General features: G+C 49.2%; 1 protein-coding gene across 1 annotated transcript in view; it reads right to left on the bottom strand.

Annotated features, from left to right (window-relative positions):
* The window catches only part of LOC135525045 (inaD-like protein), a 135187-nt gene that overhangs the window by 35550 nt on the left and 82230 nt on the right, over positions 1 to 17407 (bottom strand). Inside the window, exon 18 of the mRNA XM_064952811.1 lies at positions 16763 to 16929. Within this exon, the coding sequence (XP_064808883.1) occupies positions 16763 to 16929 (167 nt within the window). The remainder of the gene's footprint in view (positions 1 to 16762; positions 16930 to 17407) is intronic.

Below are 17407 nucleotides of genomic sequence, written 5' to 3'. Positions count from 1 at the left end.
ACGTGAGTGAGACTGTAATGGACAGGCTGTTATGGACGTGAGTGAGGCTGTTATGGACGTGAGTGAGACTGTAATGGACGTGAGTGAGACTGTAATGGACGTGAGTGAGACTGTAATGGACAGGCTGTTATGGACGTGAGTGAGGCTGTTATGGACGCGAGTGAGACTGTAATGGACGTGAGTGAGACTGTAATGGACAGGCTGTTATGGACGTGAGTGAGACTGTAATGGACGTGAGTGAGACTGTAATGGACAGGCTGTTATGGACGTGAGTGAGACTGTAATGGACGTGAGTGAGACTGTAATGGACGTGAGTGAGACTGTAATGGACAGGCTGTTATGGACGTGAGTGAGGCTGTTATGGACAGGCTGTTATGGACGTGAGTGAGGCTGTTATGGACGCGAGTGAGACTGTTATGGACGTGAGTGAGACTGTAATGGACAGGCTGTTATGGACGCGAGTGAGACTGTAATGGACAGGCTGTTATGGACGTGAGTGAGGCTGTTATGGACGTGAGTGAGACTGTAATGGACGTGAGTGAGACTGTAATGGACAGGCTGTTATGGACGTGAGTGAGGCTGTTATGGACGTGAGTGAGACTGTAATGGACGTGAGTGAGACTGTAATGGACGTGAGTGAGACTGTAATGGACAGGCTGTTATGGACGTGAGTGAGGCTGTTATGGACGTGAGTGAGACTGTTATGGACGTGAGTGAGACTGTAATGGACGTGAGTGAGACTGTTATGGACAGGCTGTTATGGACGCGAGTGAGACTGTTATGGACGTGAGTGAGACTGTAATGGACGTGAGTGAGACTGTAATGGACAGGCTGTTATGGACGTGAGTGAGACTGTAATGGACGTGAGTGAGACTGTAATGGACAGGCTGTTATGGACGTGAGTGAGACTGTAATGGACGTGAGTGAGACTGTTATGGACGTGAGTGAGGCTGTAATGGACGTGAGGCTGTTATGGACGTGAGTGAGACTGTTATGGACAGGCTGTTATGGACGTGAGTGAGGCTGTTATGGACGTGAGTGAGACTGTTATGGACGTGAGTGAGACTGTAATGGACAGGCTGTTATGGACGCGAGTGAGACTGTTATGGACGCGAGTGAGACTGTTATGGACGTGAGTGAGGCTGTTATGGACTTGAGTGAGACTGTTATGGACGTGAGTGAGACTGTTATGGACGCGAGTGAGACTGTTATGGACGCGAGTGAGACTGTTATGGACGTGAGTGAGACTGTTATGGACTTGAGTGAGACTGTTATGGACGTGAGTGAGGCTGTAATGGACGCGAGTGAGACTGTTATGGACGTGAGTGAGACTGTTATGGACGCGAGTGAGACTGTTATGGACGTGAGTGAGACTGTTATGGACGTGAGTGAGACTGTTATGGACTTGAGTGAGACTGTTATGGACGTGAGTGAGACTGTAATGGACGTGAGTGAGACTGTTATGGACGGAGTGAGACTGTTATGGACGTGAGGAGACTGTTATGGACGTGAGTGAGACTGTTATGGACGTGAGTGAGACTGTTATGGACGTGAGTGAGACTGTTATGGACGTGAGTGAGACTGTTATGGACGTGTTATGTGAGAGACTGTTATGGACGGAGTGAGACTGTTATGGACGTGAGTGAGACTGTTATGGACGACGTGAGTGAGGACTGTTATGGACGTGAGTGAGTGGACGTGAGTGAGACTGAGGGCTGTTATGGACGTGAGTGAGACTGTTATGGACGTGAGTGAGACTGTTATGGACGTGAGTGAGACTGTTATGGACGCGAGTGAGGCTGTTATGGACTGTTATGGACGTGAGTGAGGACTGTTATGGACGGAGTGAGGCTGTTATGGACGTGAGTGAGACTGTTATGGGCGTGAGACTGTTATGGACGCGAGTGAGACTGTTATGGACGTGAGTGAGGCTGTTATGGACGTGGTGAGACTGTTATGGACAGGCTGTTATGGGCGTGAGTGAGGCTGTAATGGACGTGAGTGAGGCTGTTATGGACGTGAGTGATGGACGCGTGAGGCTGTTATGGACGTGGAGTGAGACTGTTATGGACGTGAGTGAGGCTGTTATGGACGTGAGTGAGGCTGTTATGGACGAGTGAGACTGTTATGGACGTGAGTGAGGACTGTTATGGACGTGTTATGGGCAGGCTGTTATGGGAGTGTTATGGGCGAGTGAGACTGTTATGGACGGAGTGACTGTTATGGACGTGAGTGAGGCTGTTATGGACGTGAGTGAGACTGTTATGGACGTGAGTGAGGACTGTTATGGACGTGAGTGAGGCTGTTATGGACGTGAGTGAGACTGTTATGGACGTGAGTGAGACTGTTATGGACGTGAGTGGACTGTTAGGACGTGAGTGAGACTGTTATGGACAGGCTATGGACGTGAGGACTGTTATGGACGTGAGGCTGTTATGGACGTGAGTGAGGCTGTTATGGACGCGAGTGAGGCTGTTATGGACGACTGTTATGGACGTGAGGTTATGGACGAGCTGTTATGGACTGTTATGGACGTGAGTGAGACTGTTATGGACGTGGAGTGAGACTGTAATGGATGGACGTGAGTGAGGCTGTTATGGACGTGAGTGAGGCTGTTATGGACGTGAGTGAGGCTGTTATGGACGTGAGTGAGGCTGTTATGGACGTGAGTGAGGCTGTTATGGACGTGAGGCTGAGGACTGTAATGGACGCGAGTGAGGCTGTTATGGACGTGAGTGAGACTGTTATGGACGTGTGGAGTGAGACTGTTATGGACAGGCTGTTATGGACGTGAGTGAGGCTGTTATGGGACTGTATGGACGCGAGTGAGGCTGTTATGGACGTGAGTGAGACTGTTATGGACGTGTTATGGACGCGAGTGAGGCTGTAATGGACGCGACTGTTATGGACGTGAGTGAGGCTGTTATGGCGTGTTATGGACGTGAGTGAGGCTGTTATGGACGTGTGAGGCTGTTATGGACGTGGAGTGGGCTGTTATGGACGGAGTGAGAGGCTGTTATGGACGTGAGTGAGGCTGTTATGGACGCTGTTATGGACGTGAGAGGCTGTTATGGACGTGAGTGAGACTGTTATGGACGGACGGAGGAGGCTGTTATGGACGTGGAGTGAGATGGACGTGAGTGAGACTGTTATGGACAGGCTGTTATGGACGTGAGTGAGGCTGTTATGGACGTGAGTGAGGCTGTTATGGACGCGAGTGAGGCTGTTATGGACGTGAGTGAGACTGTTATGGACGTGAGTGAGGCTGTTATGGACGTGAGTGAGGCTGTTATGGACGTGAGGAGGCTGTTATGGACGCGAGTGAGGCTGTAATGGACGCGAGTGAGAGGCTGTTATGGGCGTGAGTGAGACTGTTATGGACGTGAGGAGACTGTTATGGACGTGAGTGAGACTGTTATGGACGTGAGTGAGACTGTTATGGACGCGAGTGAGGCTGTTATGGACAGGCTGTTATGAGTGAGACTGTTATGGACGTGAGTGAGACTGTTAGGACTGTTATGGACGTGAGTGAGGCTGTTATGGACGTGAGTGAGACTGTTATGGACGTGAGAGGAGGCTGTTATGGACGTGAGTGAGACTGTTATGGACAGGAGTCTGTTATGGACGCTGAGAGTCTGTTATGGACAGGCTGTTATGGACGTGAGTGAGGCTGTTATGGACGTTAGTGAGGCTGTTATGGACGTGAGTGAGGCTGTTATGGACTGAGGCTGTAATGGGCGTGAGTGAGGCTGTTATGGACGTGAGTGAGGCTGTTATGGGGCTGTTATGGACGCGAGTGAGACTGTTATGGACAGGCTGTTATGGACGTGGTTATGGACGTGAGTGAGGCTGTTATGGACGTGAGTGAGGCTGTTATGGACGTGAGTGAGACTGTTATGGACGTGAGTGAGGCTGTTATGGACGGAGTGAGGCTGTTATGGACGCGAGTGAGGCTGAGAGTGAGACTGTTATGGACGTGAGTGAGGCTGTTATGGACGTGAGTGAGACTGTTATGGACGTGAGTGAGACTGTTATGGACGGAGAGGCTGTTATGGACGTGAGTGAGGCTGTTATGAGTGAGTGAGGCTGTTATGGACGTGAGTGAGGCTGTTATGGACGTGAGTGAGGCTGTTATGGACGTAGTGAGGCTGTTATGGACGTGAGTGAGGCTGTTATGGACGCGAGTGAGGCTGTTATGGACGTGAGTGAGGCTGTTATGGACGTGAGTGAGACTGGGACGTGAGTGAGACTGTTATGGACGGCTGTTATGGACGTGTGAGACTGTTATGGACGTGAGGCTGTTATGGACGTGAGTGAGGCTGAGGCTGTATGGACAGGCTGTTATGGACGTGAGTGAGACTGGGACGTGAGTGAGACTGTTATGGACGTGTAGATGTTATGGACGTGAGTGAGGCTGTTATGGACGTGAGTGAGACTGTTATGGACGTGAGTGAGGCTGTTATGGACGTGAGTGAGGCTGTTATGGACGTGAGTGAGACTGTTATGGACAGGCTGTTATGGACGTGAGTGAGGCTGTTATGGACAGGAGACTGTTATGGACGTGAGTGAGGCTGTTATGGACGTGAGTGAGGCTGTTATGGACAGGCTGTTATGGACGTGAGTGAGGCTGTTATGGACGTGAGGCTGTTATGGCTGTTAGGCTGGACGTGAGTGAGGCTGTTATGGACGGAGTGGGACGTGAGTGAGGCTGTTATGGACAGGCTGTTATGGACGTGAGTGAGACTGTTATGGACGTGAGTGAGGCTGTTATGGACGTGAGTGAGGCTGTTATGGACGTGAGTGAGGCTGTATGGACGTGAGTGAGGCTGTTATGGACGTGAGTGAGGCTGTTATGGACGTGAGTGAGGCTGTTATGGACGTGAGTGAGGCTGTTAGTGTTATGGACTGTTATGGATGAGGCTGTTATGGACGTGAGTGAGACTGTTATGGACGTGAGTGAGACTGTTATGGACGTGAGTGAGACTGTTATGGACAGGCTGTTATGGACGTGAGAGGCTGTTATGGACAGGCTGTTATGGGCGTGAGTGAGGCTGTTACGTGAGTGCTGCTGTTATGGACGTGAGTGAGGCTGTTATGGACGTGAGTGAGGCAGTGAGTGAGACTGTTATGGACGTGTGAGGCTGTTATGGACGTGAGTGAGACTGTTATGGACGCTGTAATGGAGAGTGACTGAGGAGGCTGTTATGGACAGGCTGTTATGGACGTGAGTGAGGCTGTTATGGACTGTGAGGCTGTTATGGATGGAGGCTGTAATGGACGTGGAGTGAGGCTGTTATGGACGTGAGTGACTGTTATGGACGTGACTGTTATGGACGTGAGTGAGGCTGTTATGGACAGGCTGTTATGGACGAGTGAGGCTGTTACTGTTATGGACGTGAGTGAGGCTGTAATGGACGTTAGTGAGGCTGTTATGGACGTGAGTGAGGCTGTTATGGACGTGAGTGAGGCTGTTATGGACGTGAGTGAGGCTGTTATGGACGTGAGACTGTTATGGACGTGAGTGAGACTGTTATGGACGCGTGAGGAGGCTGTTATGGACGCGAGTGAGGCTGTTATGGACGTGAGAGGCTGTTATGGACAGGCTGTTAGGACGTGAGTGAGACTGTTATGGACGCGAGTGAGGCTGTTAATGGACGCGAGGAGGAGCGGAAGGCTGTTATGGGCGTGAGTGAGGCTGTTATGTTATGGCGCGAGTGAGGCTGTTATGGACGCGAGTGAGGCTGTTATGGACGTGAGTGAGGCTGTTATGGACTGTGAGATGTTATGGACGCGAGTGAGACTGTTATGGACGCTGTTATGGAGACTGTGACGTGAGTGACTGTTGGACGTGATGGACGGACGGGAGTGAGACTGTTATGGACGTGAGTGAGGCTGTTATGGACGTGAGTGAGTGTTATGGAGTGCTGTTATGGACGTGAGTGAGACTGTTATGGACGCGAGTGAGGCTGTTATGGATGGAGCTGAGTGAGACTGTTATGGACGGAGTGAGACTGCTATGGACGTGAGTGAGGCTGTTATGGACGTGAGTGAGGCTGTTATGGACGTGAGTGAGGCTGTTATGGACTGTTATGGACGCGAGTGAGACTGCTGTTATGGACGTGAGTGAGACTGCTATGGACGTGAGTGAGACTGTTATGGACGTGAGTGAGGCTGTTATGGACGTTATGAGTGAGACTGTTATGGACGTGAGTGAGTGAGACTGTTATGGACAGGCTGTTATGGACGTGAGTGAGACTGTTATGGACAGGCTGTTATGGACGTGAGTGAGGCTGTTATGGACAGGCTGTTATGGAGGCTGTTATGGACGTGAGAGACTGTTATGGACAGGCTGTTATGGACGTGAGTGAGGCTGTTATGGACGTGAGTGAGGCTGTTATGGACGTGAGTGAGGCTGTTATGGACGTGAGTGAGGCTGTTATGGACGTGAGTGAGGCTGTTATGACTGTTATGGACGTGAGAGACTGTTATGGACAGGCTGTTATGGACGTGAGTGAGTGAGGCTGTTACTGTTATGGACTGTGGACGTGAGTGAGGCTGTTATGGACGTGAGTGAGGCTGTTATGGACAGGCTGGACTTGAGACTGTAATGGACAAGCTGTTATGGACGTGAGTGAAGCTGTAATGGATGTGTGAGACTATGGACGTGAGTGAGACTGTTATGGGCGTGAGTGAGACTGTAATGGACAGGCTGTTATGGACGTGAGTGAGACTGTTATGGACAGGCTGTTATGGGCGTGAGTGAGGCTGTTATGGACGTGAGTGAGGCTGTTATGGACGTGAGTGAGGATGTTATGGACGTGAGTGAGACTGTTATGGACGCGAGTGAGGCTGTTATGGACGTGAGTGAGGCTGTTATGGACGTGAGTGAGACTGTTATGGACGCGAGTGAGGCTGTTATGGACAGGCTGTTATGGACGCGATTGAGGCTGTTATGGACGCGAGTGAGGCTGTTATGGACGTGAGTGAGACTGTTATGGACGTGAGTGAGACTGTTATGGACGTGGAGGCTGTTATGGACGTGAGTGAGGCTGTTATGGACAGGCTGTTATGGACGTGAGTGAGTCTGTAATGGGCGAGTGAGGCTGTTATGGACGTGAGTGAGACTGTTATGGGCGTGAGTGAGGCTGTTATGGACTGTGAGGCTGTTATGGACAGGCTGTTATGGACGTGAGTGAGGCTGTTATGGACGTGAGTGAGGCTGTTATGGACGTGAGTGAGGCTGTTATGGACGTGAGTAGGCTGTTATGGACGGCTGTTATGGACGTGAGTGAGACTGTTATGGACAGGCTGTTATGGACGTGAGTGAGGCTGTTATGGATGGGAGTCTGTGAGAGGGGCTGTTATGGACGTGGAGTGAAGCTGTTATGGGCGTGAGTGAGACTGTTATGGACGTGTGAGGCTGTTATGGACGTGAGTGAGGCTGTTATGGACAGGCTGTTATGGACGTGGAGTGAGACTGTAATGGACAAGCTGTTATGGACGTGAGTGAAGCTGTAATGGATGTGAGTGAGACTGTTATGGACGTGGAGTGAGACTGTTATGGACGTGAGTGAGACTGTAATGGACAGGCTGTTATGGACGTGAGTGAGACTGTTATGGACAGGCTGTTATGGGCGTGAGTGAGGCTGTTATGGACGTGAGTGAGAGCTGTTAGGACGTGAGTGAGGATGTTATGGACGTGAGTGAGACTGTTATGGACGCTGAGTGAGAGCTGTTATGGACGTGAGTGAGACTGTTATGGACGCGAGTGAGACTGTTATGGACGTGAGTGAGGCTGTAATGGATGTTATGAAGTGAGACTGTTATGGACGTGAGTGAGGCTGTTATGGACTGAGTTATGGTGAGGCTGTTATGGACGTGAGTGAGGCTGTTATGGACGTGAGTGAGGCTGTTATGGACGTGAGTGAGGCTGTTATGTTATGGACGTGAGTGTTATGGACGTGAGTGAGACTGTTATGGACGTGAGTGAGACTGACTGAGGCTTATGGACGTGAGTGAGGCTGTTATGGACGTGAGTGAGACTGTATGGACGTGAGTGAGACTGTTATGGACGTGAGTGAGACTGTTATGGACGTGAGTGTTATGGACGTGAGTTGTTATGGACGTGAGTGAGACTGTGAGTGAGACTGTTATGGACGTGAGTGAGGCTGTTATGGACGTGAGTGAGGCTGTTATGTTATGGACGTGAGTGAGGCTGTTATGGACGCGAGTGAGACTGTTATGGACGTGAGTGAGACTGATGGACTGTTGTTATGGACGTGAGTGAGACTGTTATGGACAGGCTGTTATGGACGGAGTGAGACTGTTATGGGACGTGAGTGAGGCTGTTATGGACAGGCTGTTATGGACGGAGTGGGGCTGTTATGGACGTGAGTGAGACTGTTATGGACGTGAGTGAGGCTGTTATGGACGTGTGAGGCTGTTATGGACAGGCTGTTATGGACGTGAGACTGTTATGGACTGTAATGAGTGAGGCTGTTATGGGCGTGAGTGAGGCTGTTATGGGCGTGAGTGAGGCTGTTATGTAACAGGCTGGGCGTGAGTGAGGCTGTTATGGGCGTGTGTTATGGACGTGAGTGAGGCTGTTATGGACGTGAGTGAGGCTGTTATGGACGTGAGTGAGGCTGTTATGGACGTGAGTGAGGACGTGAGTGTTATGGACGTGAGTGAGGCTGTTATGGACGTGAGGACGTGAGTGAGAGTGAGTCTGTTATGGACGTGAGTGAGGCTGTTATGGATGTGAGTGAGGCTGTTATGGACGTGAGTGAGGCTGTTATGGACGTGAGTGAGGCTGTTATGGGGTGAGTGAGGCTGTTATGGACTGTTATGGACGTGAGTGAGGCTGTTGGATGGAGTGAGACTGGACAGGAGGCTGTTATGGACGTGAGTGAGGCTGTTATGGACGTGAGTGAGGCTGTTATGGACGTGAGTGAGGCTGTTATGGAGTGAGGCTGTTATGGACGTGAGTGATGGACGTGAGTGAGACTGTTATGGACGTGAGACTGTTATGGACAGGCTGTTATGGACGTGAGTGAGGCTGTTATGGACGTGAGGCTGGTATGGACGTGAGTGAGGCTGTTATGGACGTGAGTGAGGCTGTTATGGACGTGAGTGAGGCTGTTATGGACGTGAGAGGCTGTTATGGACGTGAGTGAGACTGTTATGGACTGTTATGGACGTGAGTGAGGCTGTTATGGACGTGAGTGAGCTGTTATGGACGTGGAGTGAGGCTGTTATGGACGTGAGTGAGACTGTTATGGACGTGGTGAGGCTGTGGACAGGCTGTTATGGACGTGAGTGAGGCTGTTATGGACTGTTGTTATGGACGTGAGTGAGGCTGTTATGGACGTGACAGGCTGTTATGGACGTGAGTGAGGCTGTTATGGACGTGAGTGAGGCTGTTATGGACGTGAGTGAGACTGTTATGGACGTGAGTGAGGCTGTTATGGACGTGAGTGAGGCTGTTATGGACGTGAGTGAGCTGTTATGGACGCGAGTAGGCTGTTATGGACGTGAGTGAGGCTGTTATGGACGTGAGTGAGGCTGTTATGGACAGGCTGTTATGGAGTGAGGCTGTAATGGACGTGAGTGAGGCTGTTATGGACGTGAGTGAGGCTGTTATGGACGTGAGTGACTGTTATGGACGTTATGGACAGGCGTGAGTGAGGCTGTTATGGACTGTTATGGACGTGAGGCTGTTAGGACGTGAGTGAGGCTGTTATGGACGTGAGTGAGATGTTATGGACGTGTTATGGACGTGAGTGAGACTGTTATGGACGTGAGTGAGACTGTTATGGACGTGAGTGAGGCTGTTATGGACGTGAGTGAGCTGTTATGGACGTGAGGACGAGGCTGTTATGGACGTGAGTGAGGCTGTTATGGACGTGAGTGAGGCTGTTATGGACGTGAGTGAGGCTGTTATGGACGTGAGTGAGGCTGTTATGGACGCGAGTGAGGCTGTTATGGACTGTGGACGTGAGTGAGACTGTTATGGACGTGAGTGAGACTGAGGACTGAGTGAGGCTGTTATGGACGTGGAGTGAGGCTGTTATGGACGTGAGTGAGACTGTTATGGACAGGCTGTTATGGACGTGAGTGAGACTGTTATGGACGTGAGTGAGGCTGTTATGGACGTGAGTGAGACTGTTATGGACGTGAGTGAGGCTGTTATGGACGTGAGTGAGACTGTTATGGACGTGAGTGAGGCTGTTATGGACGTGTTATGGACGTGAGTGAGACTGTTATGGACGTGAGTGAGACTGTTATGGACAGGCTGTTATGGACGTGAGTGAGGCTGTTATGGACGTGAGTGAGACTGTTATGGACAGGCTGTTATGGACGGAGTGAGGCTGTTATGGACGTGAGTGAGGACGTGCTGTTATGGACGTGAGTGAGGCTGTTATGGACGTGAGTGAGGCTGTTATGGACGTGAGTGAGGCTGTTATGGACGTGAGGCTGTTATGGACGTGAGTGAGACTGTTATGGACAGGCTGTTATGGGCGTGAGTGAGGCTGTAATGGACGTGAGTGAGGCTGTTATGGACGCGTGAGTGAGGCTGTTATGGACGTGAGTGAGGCTGTTATGGACGTGAGTGAGGCTGTTATGGACGTGAGTGAGGCTGTTATGGACAGGCTGTTATGGACGTGAGTGAGACTGTTATGGACGTGGAGTGAGGCTGTTATGGACGTGAGTGAGACTGTAATGGACGTGAGTGAGACTGTTATGGACGTGAGCTGTTATGGACGTGAGTGAGACTGTTATGGACAGGCTGTTATGGACGTGAGTGAGACTGTTATGGACTGTTATGGGCGTGAGTGAGGCTGTTATGGACGTGAGTGAGACTGTTATGGACGTGAGTGAGGCTGTTATGGACGTGAGTGAGACTGTTATGGACGCGAGTGAGGAGACTGTTATGGACGTGAGTGAGGCTGTTATGGACGTGAGTGAGACTGTTATGGACGTGAGTGAGGCTGTTATGGACGTGAGTGAGACTGTTATGGACGTGAGTGAGGCTGTTATGGACGTGAGTGAGACTGTTATGGACGTGAGTGAGTTATGGACGCGAGTGAGACTGTTATGGACGTGAGTGAGACTGTTATGGACGTGAGTGAGGCTGTTATGGACGTGAGGCTGTTATGACGTGAGTGAGGCTGTTATGGACGTGAGTGAGGCTGTTATGGACGGCTGTTAGGACGTGAGGCTGTTATGGACGTGAGACTGTTATGGACGTGAGTGAGACTGTTATGGACGTGAGTGAGACTGTTATGGACAGGCTGTTATGGACGTGAGTGAGGCTGTTATGGACGTGGAGTGAGGCTGTTATGGACGTGAGTGAGACTGTTATGGACAGGGACGTGAGGCTGTTATGGACGTGAGTGAGGCTGTTATGGACGTGAGTGTTATGGACGTGAGTGAGGCTGTTATGGACGTGAGTGAGGACTGTTATGGACAGGCTGTTATGGATTTGAGTGACGTGAGTGAGGCTGTTATGGACGTGAGTGAGGCTGTTATGGACGTGAGTGAGACTGTTATGGACGTGAGACTGTTATGGACGTGGAGTGAGACTGTTATGGACGTGAGTGAGGCTGTTATGGACGTGAGTGAGAGGCTGTTATGGACGTGAGTGAGACTGTTATGGACGTGTTAGGACGTGAGTGAGACTGTTATGGACTGTTATGGACGTGAGTGAGACTGTTATGGACGTGAGTGAGGCTGTTATGGACGTGAGTGAGGCTGTTATGGACGTGAGTGAGACTGTTATGGACAGGCTGTTATGGACGTGAGTGAGACTGTTATGGACGTGAGTGAGACTGTTATGGACAGGCTGTTATGGACGTGAGTGAGACTGTTATGGACGTGAGTGAGGCTGTTATGGACGTGAGTGAGACTGTTATGGACAGGCTGTTATGGACGTGAGTGAGGCTGTTATGGACGTGTTAGTGAGTGAGGCTGTTATGGACGTGAGTGAGGCTGTTATGGACGTGAGTGAGACTGTTATGGACGTGAGTGAGGCTGTAATGGACAGGCTGTTATGGACGTGAGTGAGGCTGTTATGGACTGTTATGGAGTGAGTGAGGCTGTTATGGACAGGCTGTTATGGGCGTGGAGGCTGTTATGGACGTGAGTGAGGCTGTTATGGACGTGAGTGAGGCTGTTATGGACGTAGGAGGCTGTTATGGACGTGAGTGAGGCTGTTATGGACAGTGAGGCTGTAATGGACGTGAGTGAGGAGTTAGGACTGTTATGGACGGAGTGAGGCTGTATGGACGTGAGTGAGACTGTTATGGACGTGAGTGAGGACTGTTATGGACGTGAGGCTGTTATGGACGTGAGTGAGGCTGTTATGGACGTGAGTGAGGCTGTTATGGACGTGAGTGAGGCTGTTATGGACGTGAGTGAGGCTGTTATGGACGTGAGTGAGGCTGTTATGGACGTGGAGTGAGAGGCTGTTATGGACGGCTGTTATGGACGTGAGTGAGGCTGTTATGGACGTGAGTGAGACTGTTATGGGCAGGCTGTTATGGACGTGAGTGAGACTGTTATGGACGTGAGTGAGGCTGTTATGGACGTGAGTGAGGCTGTTATGGACGTGAGTGAGACTGTTATGGACGTGAGTGAGACTGTTATGGACGTGAGTGAGGCTGTTATGGACGTGAGTGAGACTGTTATGGACGTGAGTGAGACTGTTATGGACGTGAGTGAGACTGTAATGGACGTGAGTGAGACTGTAATGGACGTGAGTGAGACTGTTATGGACAGGCTGTTATGGACGTGAGTGAGACTGTAATGGACGTGAGTGAGACTGTTATGGACAGACTGTTATGGACGTGAGTGAGACTGTAATGGACGTGAGTGAGACTGCTATGGACGTGAGTGAGACTGTAATGGACGTGAGTGAGACTGCTATGGACGCGAGTGAGACTGCTATGGACAGGCTGTTATGGACGTGAGTGAGACTGTAATGGACATGAGTGAGACTGTTATGGACGTGAGTGAGACTGTAATGGACGTGAGTGAGACTGTTATGGACGTGAGTGAGGCTGTTATGGACGTGAGTGAGACTGTAATGGACGTGAGTGAGGCTGTTATGGACGCGAGTGAGGCTGTTATGGACGTGAGTGAGGCTGTTATGGACGTGAGTGAGGCTGTTATGGACGTGAGTGAGACTGTTATGGACGTGAGTGAGGCTGTTATGGACGGCTGTTATGGACGTGAGTGAGGCTGTTATGGACGTGAGTGAGGCTGTTATGGACGTGAGTGAGGCTGTTATGGACGCGAGTGAGGCTGTTATGGACGTGAGTGAGGCTGTTATGGACGTGAGTGAGACTGTTATGGACGTGAGTGAGGCTGTTATGGACGTGAGTGAGGCTGTTATGGACGTGAGTGAGACTGTTATGGACGCGAGTGAGGCTGTTATGGACTTGAGTGAGACTGCTATGGACGTGAGTGAGACTGCTATGGACGTGAGTGAGACTGTTATGGACGTGAGTGAGAGCCAGGAGCGGACTGGCCACCCAGTTGGGTTTTTATGCTGGGTTTCTGCCTTTCCAGGGAGTTTTTCCTAGCCACCATGTTTCTACATCTGCATTGCTTGCTGTTTGGGTTTTTATGCTGGGTTTCTGAACAGCACTTTGTGACACCTGCTGATATAAAAAGGGCTTTATAAACACATTTGATTTGAATCAGGTTTGTTAGTGCTCGTGCAAAAACAAGTTGGGAAACACTGTCCAATCCTGTATTTTCAGATCATGGTTCAGATATACTGTTTTTATGACTGACTCAGGCAATGTCACTGGTGTCACTGCCTGCCATACCATCATGTTACCAGCAGAGGGGGCGCCAAGCCTACGAGAGAGCCAGAGAATGAGCAGATCAACTACATTTTTGAGAATTAATGTAATTACTACAGACAACTGTAATGCCATGTAACTCTTACTCAACCCACTAAAGAGGAGACACTGTCTGATATAAATGACACTGAACAAGGTAGATTACATTCTATCCATTTTGTCATTTCAAACTTTTAGATTTTTAGTTTTTTTGTGCATGTTTCCACCGAAAATAGCTTCTGGCCTTCAGAAAAGCTTTCACTAAAAGGAAGAGGTGGCGTAAAAGAGGCCGACGTACGGGCACCCTGACAAATAAACCATTTGCCTCTACCTTCCGTTCATTTGGCAAACGTACAGAACAAACTGAACAAGCGCCGGTCGAGACTATCCTATCAACGGGACCTGAAGAACTGTTTCACAGAGTCGTGGCTGAAAGAAAACATGGATGATATGCAGTATCAGTCAAAGGTTTGGACACACCTACACATTCAAGGGGTTTTCTTTCATTTGACTATTTTCTACATTGTAGAATAATAGCAAAGACATCAAAACTATGACATACTTCATACCAAATCATGTAGTCAACAAAAAAGTGTTAAACAAATACAAATATATGTTATATAGTAGCCACCCTTTGCCTTGATGACAGCTTTGCACACTCTTAGCATTCTCACAACCAGCTTCATGAGGTAGTCACCTGGAATGCATTTCAATTAACAGGTGTGCCTTGTTAATTTGTAGAATTTCTTTCCATCTTTAATGCATTTGAGCAAATCAGTTGTGTTGTGACAAGGTAGAGGTGGTATACAGAAGAGCCCTATTTAGTTAAAGATCAAGTCCATATTATGGCAAGAACAGCTCAAATAAGCAAAGAGAAATGACAGTCCATCATTTTAAGACATGAAGGTAAGTCAATCCGGAAAATGTTAAGAACTTTTAAAGTTTCTTCAAGTGCAGTGGCAAAAACCATCAATCGCTATGATGAAAGTGGCTCTCATGAGGACCGCCACAGGAAAGGAAGACCCAGAGTTACCTCTGCTGCAGAGGATAACTTCATTAGAGTTACCAGCCTCAGATTGTAGCCCAAATAAATGCTTCACAGAGTTCAAGTAACAGACATCTCAAAATCAACTGTTCAGAGGAGACTGTGAATCAGGCATTCATGGTCGAATTGCTGCAAAGAAACCACTACTAACGAACACCAATAATAAGAGGAGACATTCTTGGGCCAAGAAACTTGAGCCATGGACATTAGACCGGTGCAACTCTGTCTTTTGGTCTGATAAGTCGTAATGTGAGATTACGTCTTTGTGAGACGCAGTGTAGGTGAACGGATGATCTCCGCATGTGTGGTTCCCACCGTGAAGCATGGAGGTGGTGGTGTGATGGTGCTTTGCTGTTCACACTGTCTGTGATTTATCTAGGGACAATGACACAAAACTCCAGGCTGTGTAAGGGCTATTTTACCAAGAAGGAGAGTGATGGAGTGCTGCATCAGATGACCTGGCCTCCACAATCACCCAACCCCTACTCAATGGAGATGGTTTGGGATGAGTTGAACCGCAGAGTGAAGGAAAAGCAGCCACAAGTGCTCAGCATATGTGGGAACTCCTTCAAGACTGTTAAAAAAAGCATTCCAGGTGAAGCTGGTTGAGAGAAGTACAAGAGTGTGCAAAGCTGTCATCAAGGCAAAGTGTGGCTACTTTGAAGAATCTACATTCTAAAATATATTTGGATTTGTTCAACACTTTTTTGGTTACTACATGATTCCACATGTGTTATTTCATAGTTTTGATGTCCTCACTGTATAATAATAATATATAAAATAGTAAAATAAAGGAAAAACCTTGAATGAGTACGTGTGTCCAAGGACCCTGGGACTGAACACCTCCACCACGCTGACCCTCAACACGGAGGCCCCTCAGGAGACTGAAAAGATTTGTCTTGGGCCCTCAGATCCTCAAAACGTTATACAGCTGCACCATCAAGAGCATCTTGACTGGCTGCATCACCACTTGGTATGGTAACTGCTTGGCATCCGACCACAAAATACTACAGAGGGCAGTGTGTACGGCCCAGTACATTACTGGGGCCAAGCTTCCTGCCATCCAGGACCTCGATACCAGGCGGTGTCAGAGGAAGGCTCTAAAAATGGTCGAAGACTCCAGCCACCCTGGTCATAGACTGTTCTCTCTGCTACTGCACGGCACCGATGCACCAAGTGTGGAACCAACAGGACCCTGAACTGCTTCTACCCTCAAGCCATAAGACTACTAAATAGTTGACCATATAGCTACCCGGACTATCTGCATTGACCCTTGTTGCACACCATTTTTGCACTTTGACTCATCACATACGCTGCTGCTACTGTTTATTATCAATCCTGCTGCCTTGTCAATTTATTCCTAGTTATATGTACATATCTACCTCAATTACCTGGTACCCCTGCACATCGACTCGGTACTAGTACCAAATCAAATCAAATGTCACATACAAATGTATGTTAATGCGAGTGTAGCAAAATGCTTGTGTTTCTAGTGCCGACCATGCAGTAATATCTAACAAGTAATCTAACCTAACAATATCATCATTAACTTCCTTATACTGCAAAATACTGCATAGTTTCCTAGGAACGCGAAGCGAAGCGAGGCGAGGCGGCCATCTCTGTCGGCGCCGGAATATAGCCACGTTATAATTACTCATTGTGTGTTTATTATTACGTGGTTTTAATTTCCTATTATTTCTCTATTTTCTTTCTCTCTGCATTGTTAGGAAGGTCCATAAGGAAGCATTTCACTGTTAGTCTACAGCTGCAGTTTAAAAAGCATGTGACTAATATTTTTTGGATTGAGTGTTGGTATTTGTAAAACATTTAAACCAATATTGGTATTCCAAAGAAGAGCGGGACTAACTCTGTGTCTGTGAGGATGAGTTCTGATCTTCCGTTCCTGGAGTCTGAGTCCTCCTCGCTGTCCCCAGTCTCCACCCAGGAATTCACAGACGGACCTAGAGAGAGCTGATCAAAGAGGGCTCTGGACTCCAGCTTCTCCACAGTACCATCTCCACCTTCCTCCTCCACCTGTCAAGACAAAATGGTTTCATCCTGTCCCCAGCCACACTCCCACCACCTTCTCCCTAAATAACAGTGGTCAGCACTGTGAATGTATAGCAGTAACGTGTTTAATATAATACTGACCCAATAAGCAACGGTGGTCTTCGTTCAACACCATAACACCCTCAAAGCGCATCACTAAGCTAAGGATCCTGGGACTAAACACCTCCCTCTGCAACTGGATCCTTGACTTCCTAACGGGCCACCCCCAGGTGGTGAGGGTAGGTAGCAACACAACTGCCATGCTGATCCCCAACACTGGAGCCCCCAGGGGTGTGTGCTCAGTCCCCTCCTGTTTACCCATGACTGCATGGCCAGGCACGACTCCAACACCATCATCAAGTTTGCAGATGACACAACAGTGGTAGGCCTGGTCACCGACAACGACGAGACAGCCTATAGAGAGAACGTCAGAGACCTGGCAGGGTGGTGCCAAAATAACAAC

The sequence above is a fragment of the Oncorhynchus masou genome, chromosome 31, assembly GCF_036934945.1.
Source record: "Oncorhynchus masou masou isolate Uvic2021 chromosome 31, UVic_Omas_1.1, whole genome shotgun sequence".
Classification (NCBI taxonomy): Eukaryota; Metazoa; Chordata; class Actinopteri; order Salmoniformes; family Salmonidae; genus Oncorhynchus; species Oncorhynchus masou.
Note: the sequence above shows the minus strand (reverse complement) of the source record. Positions and strands in the feature narration are given on the sequence as shown.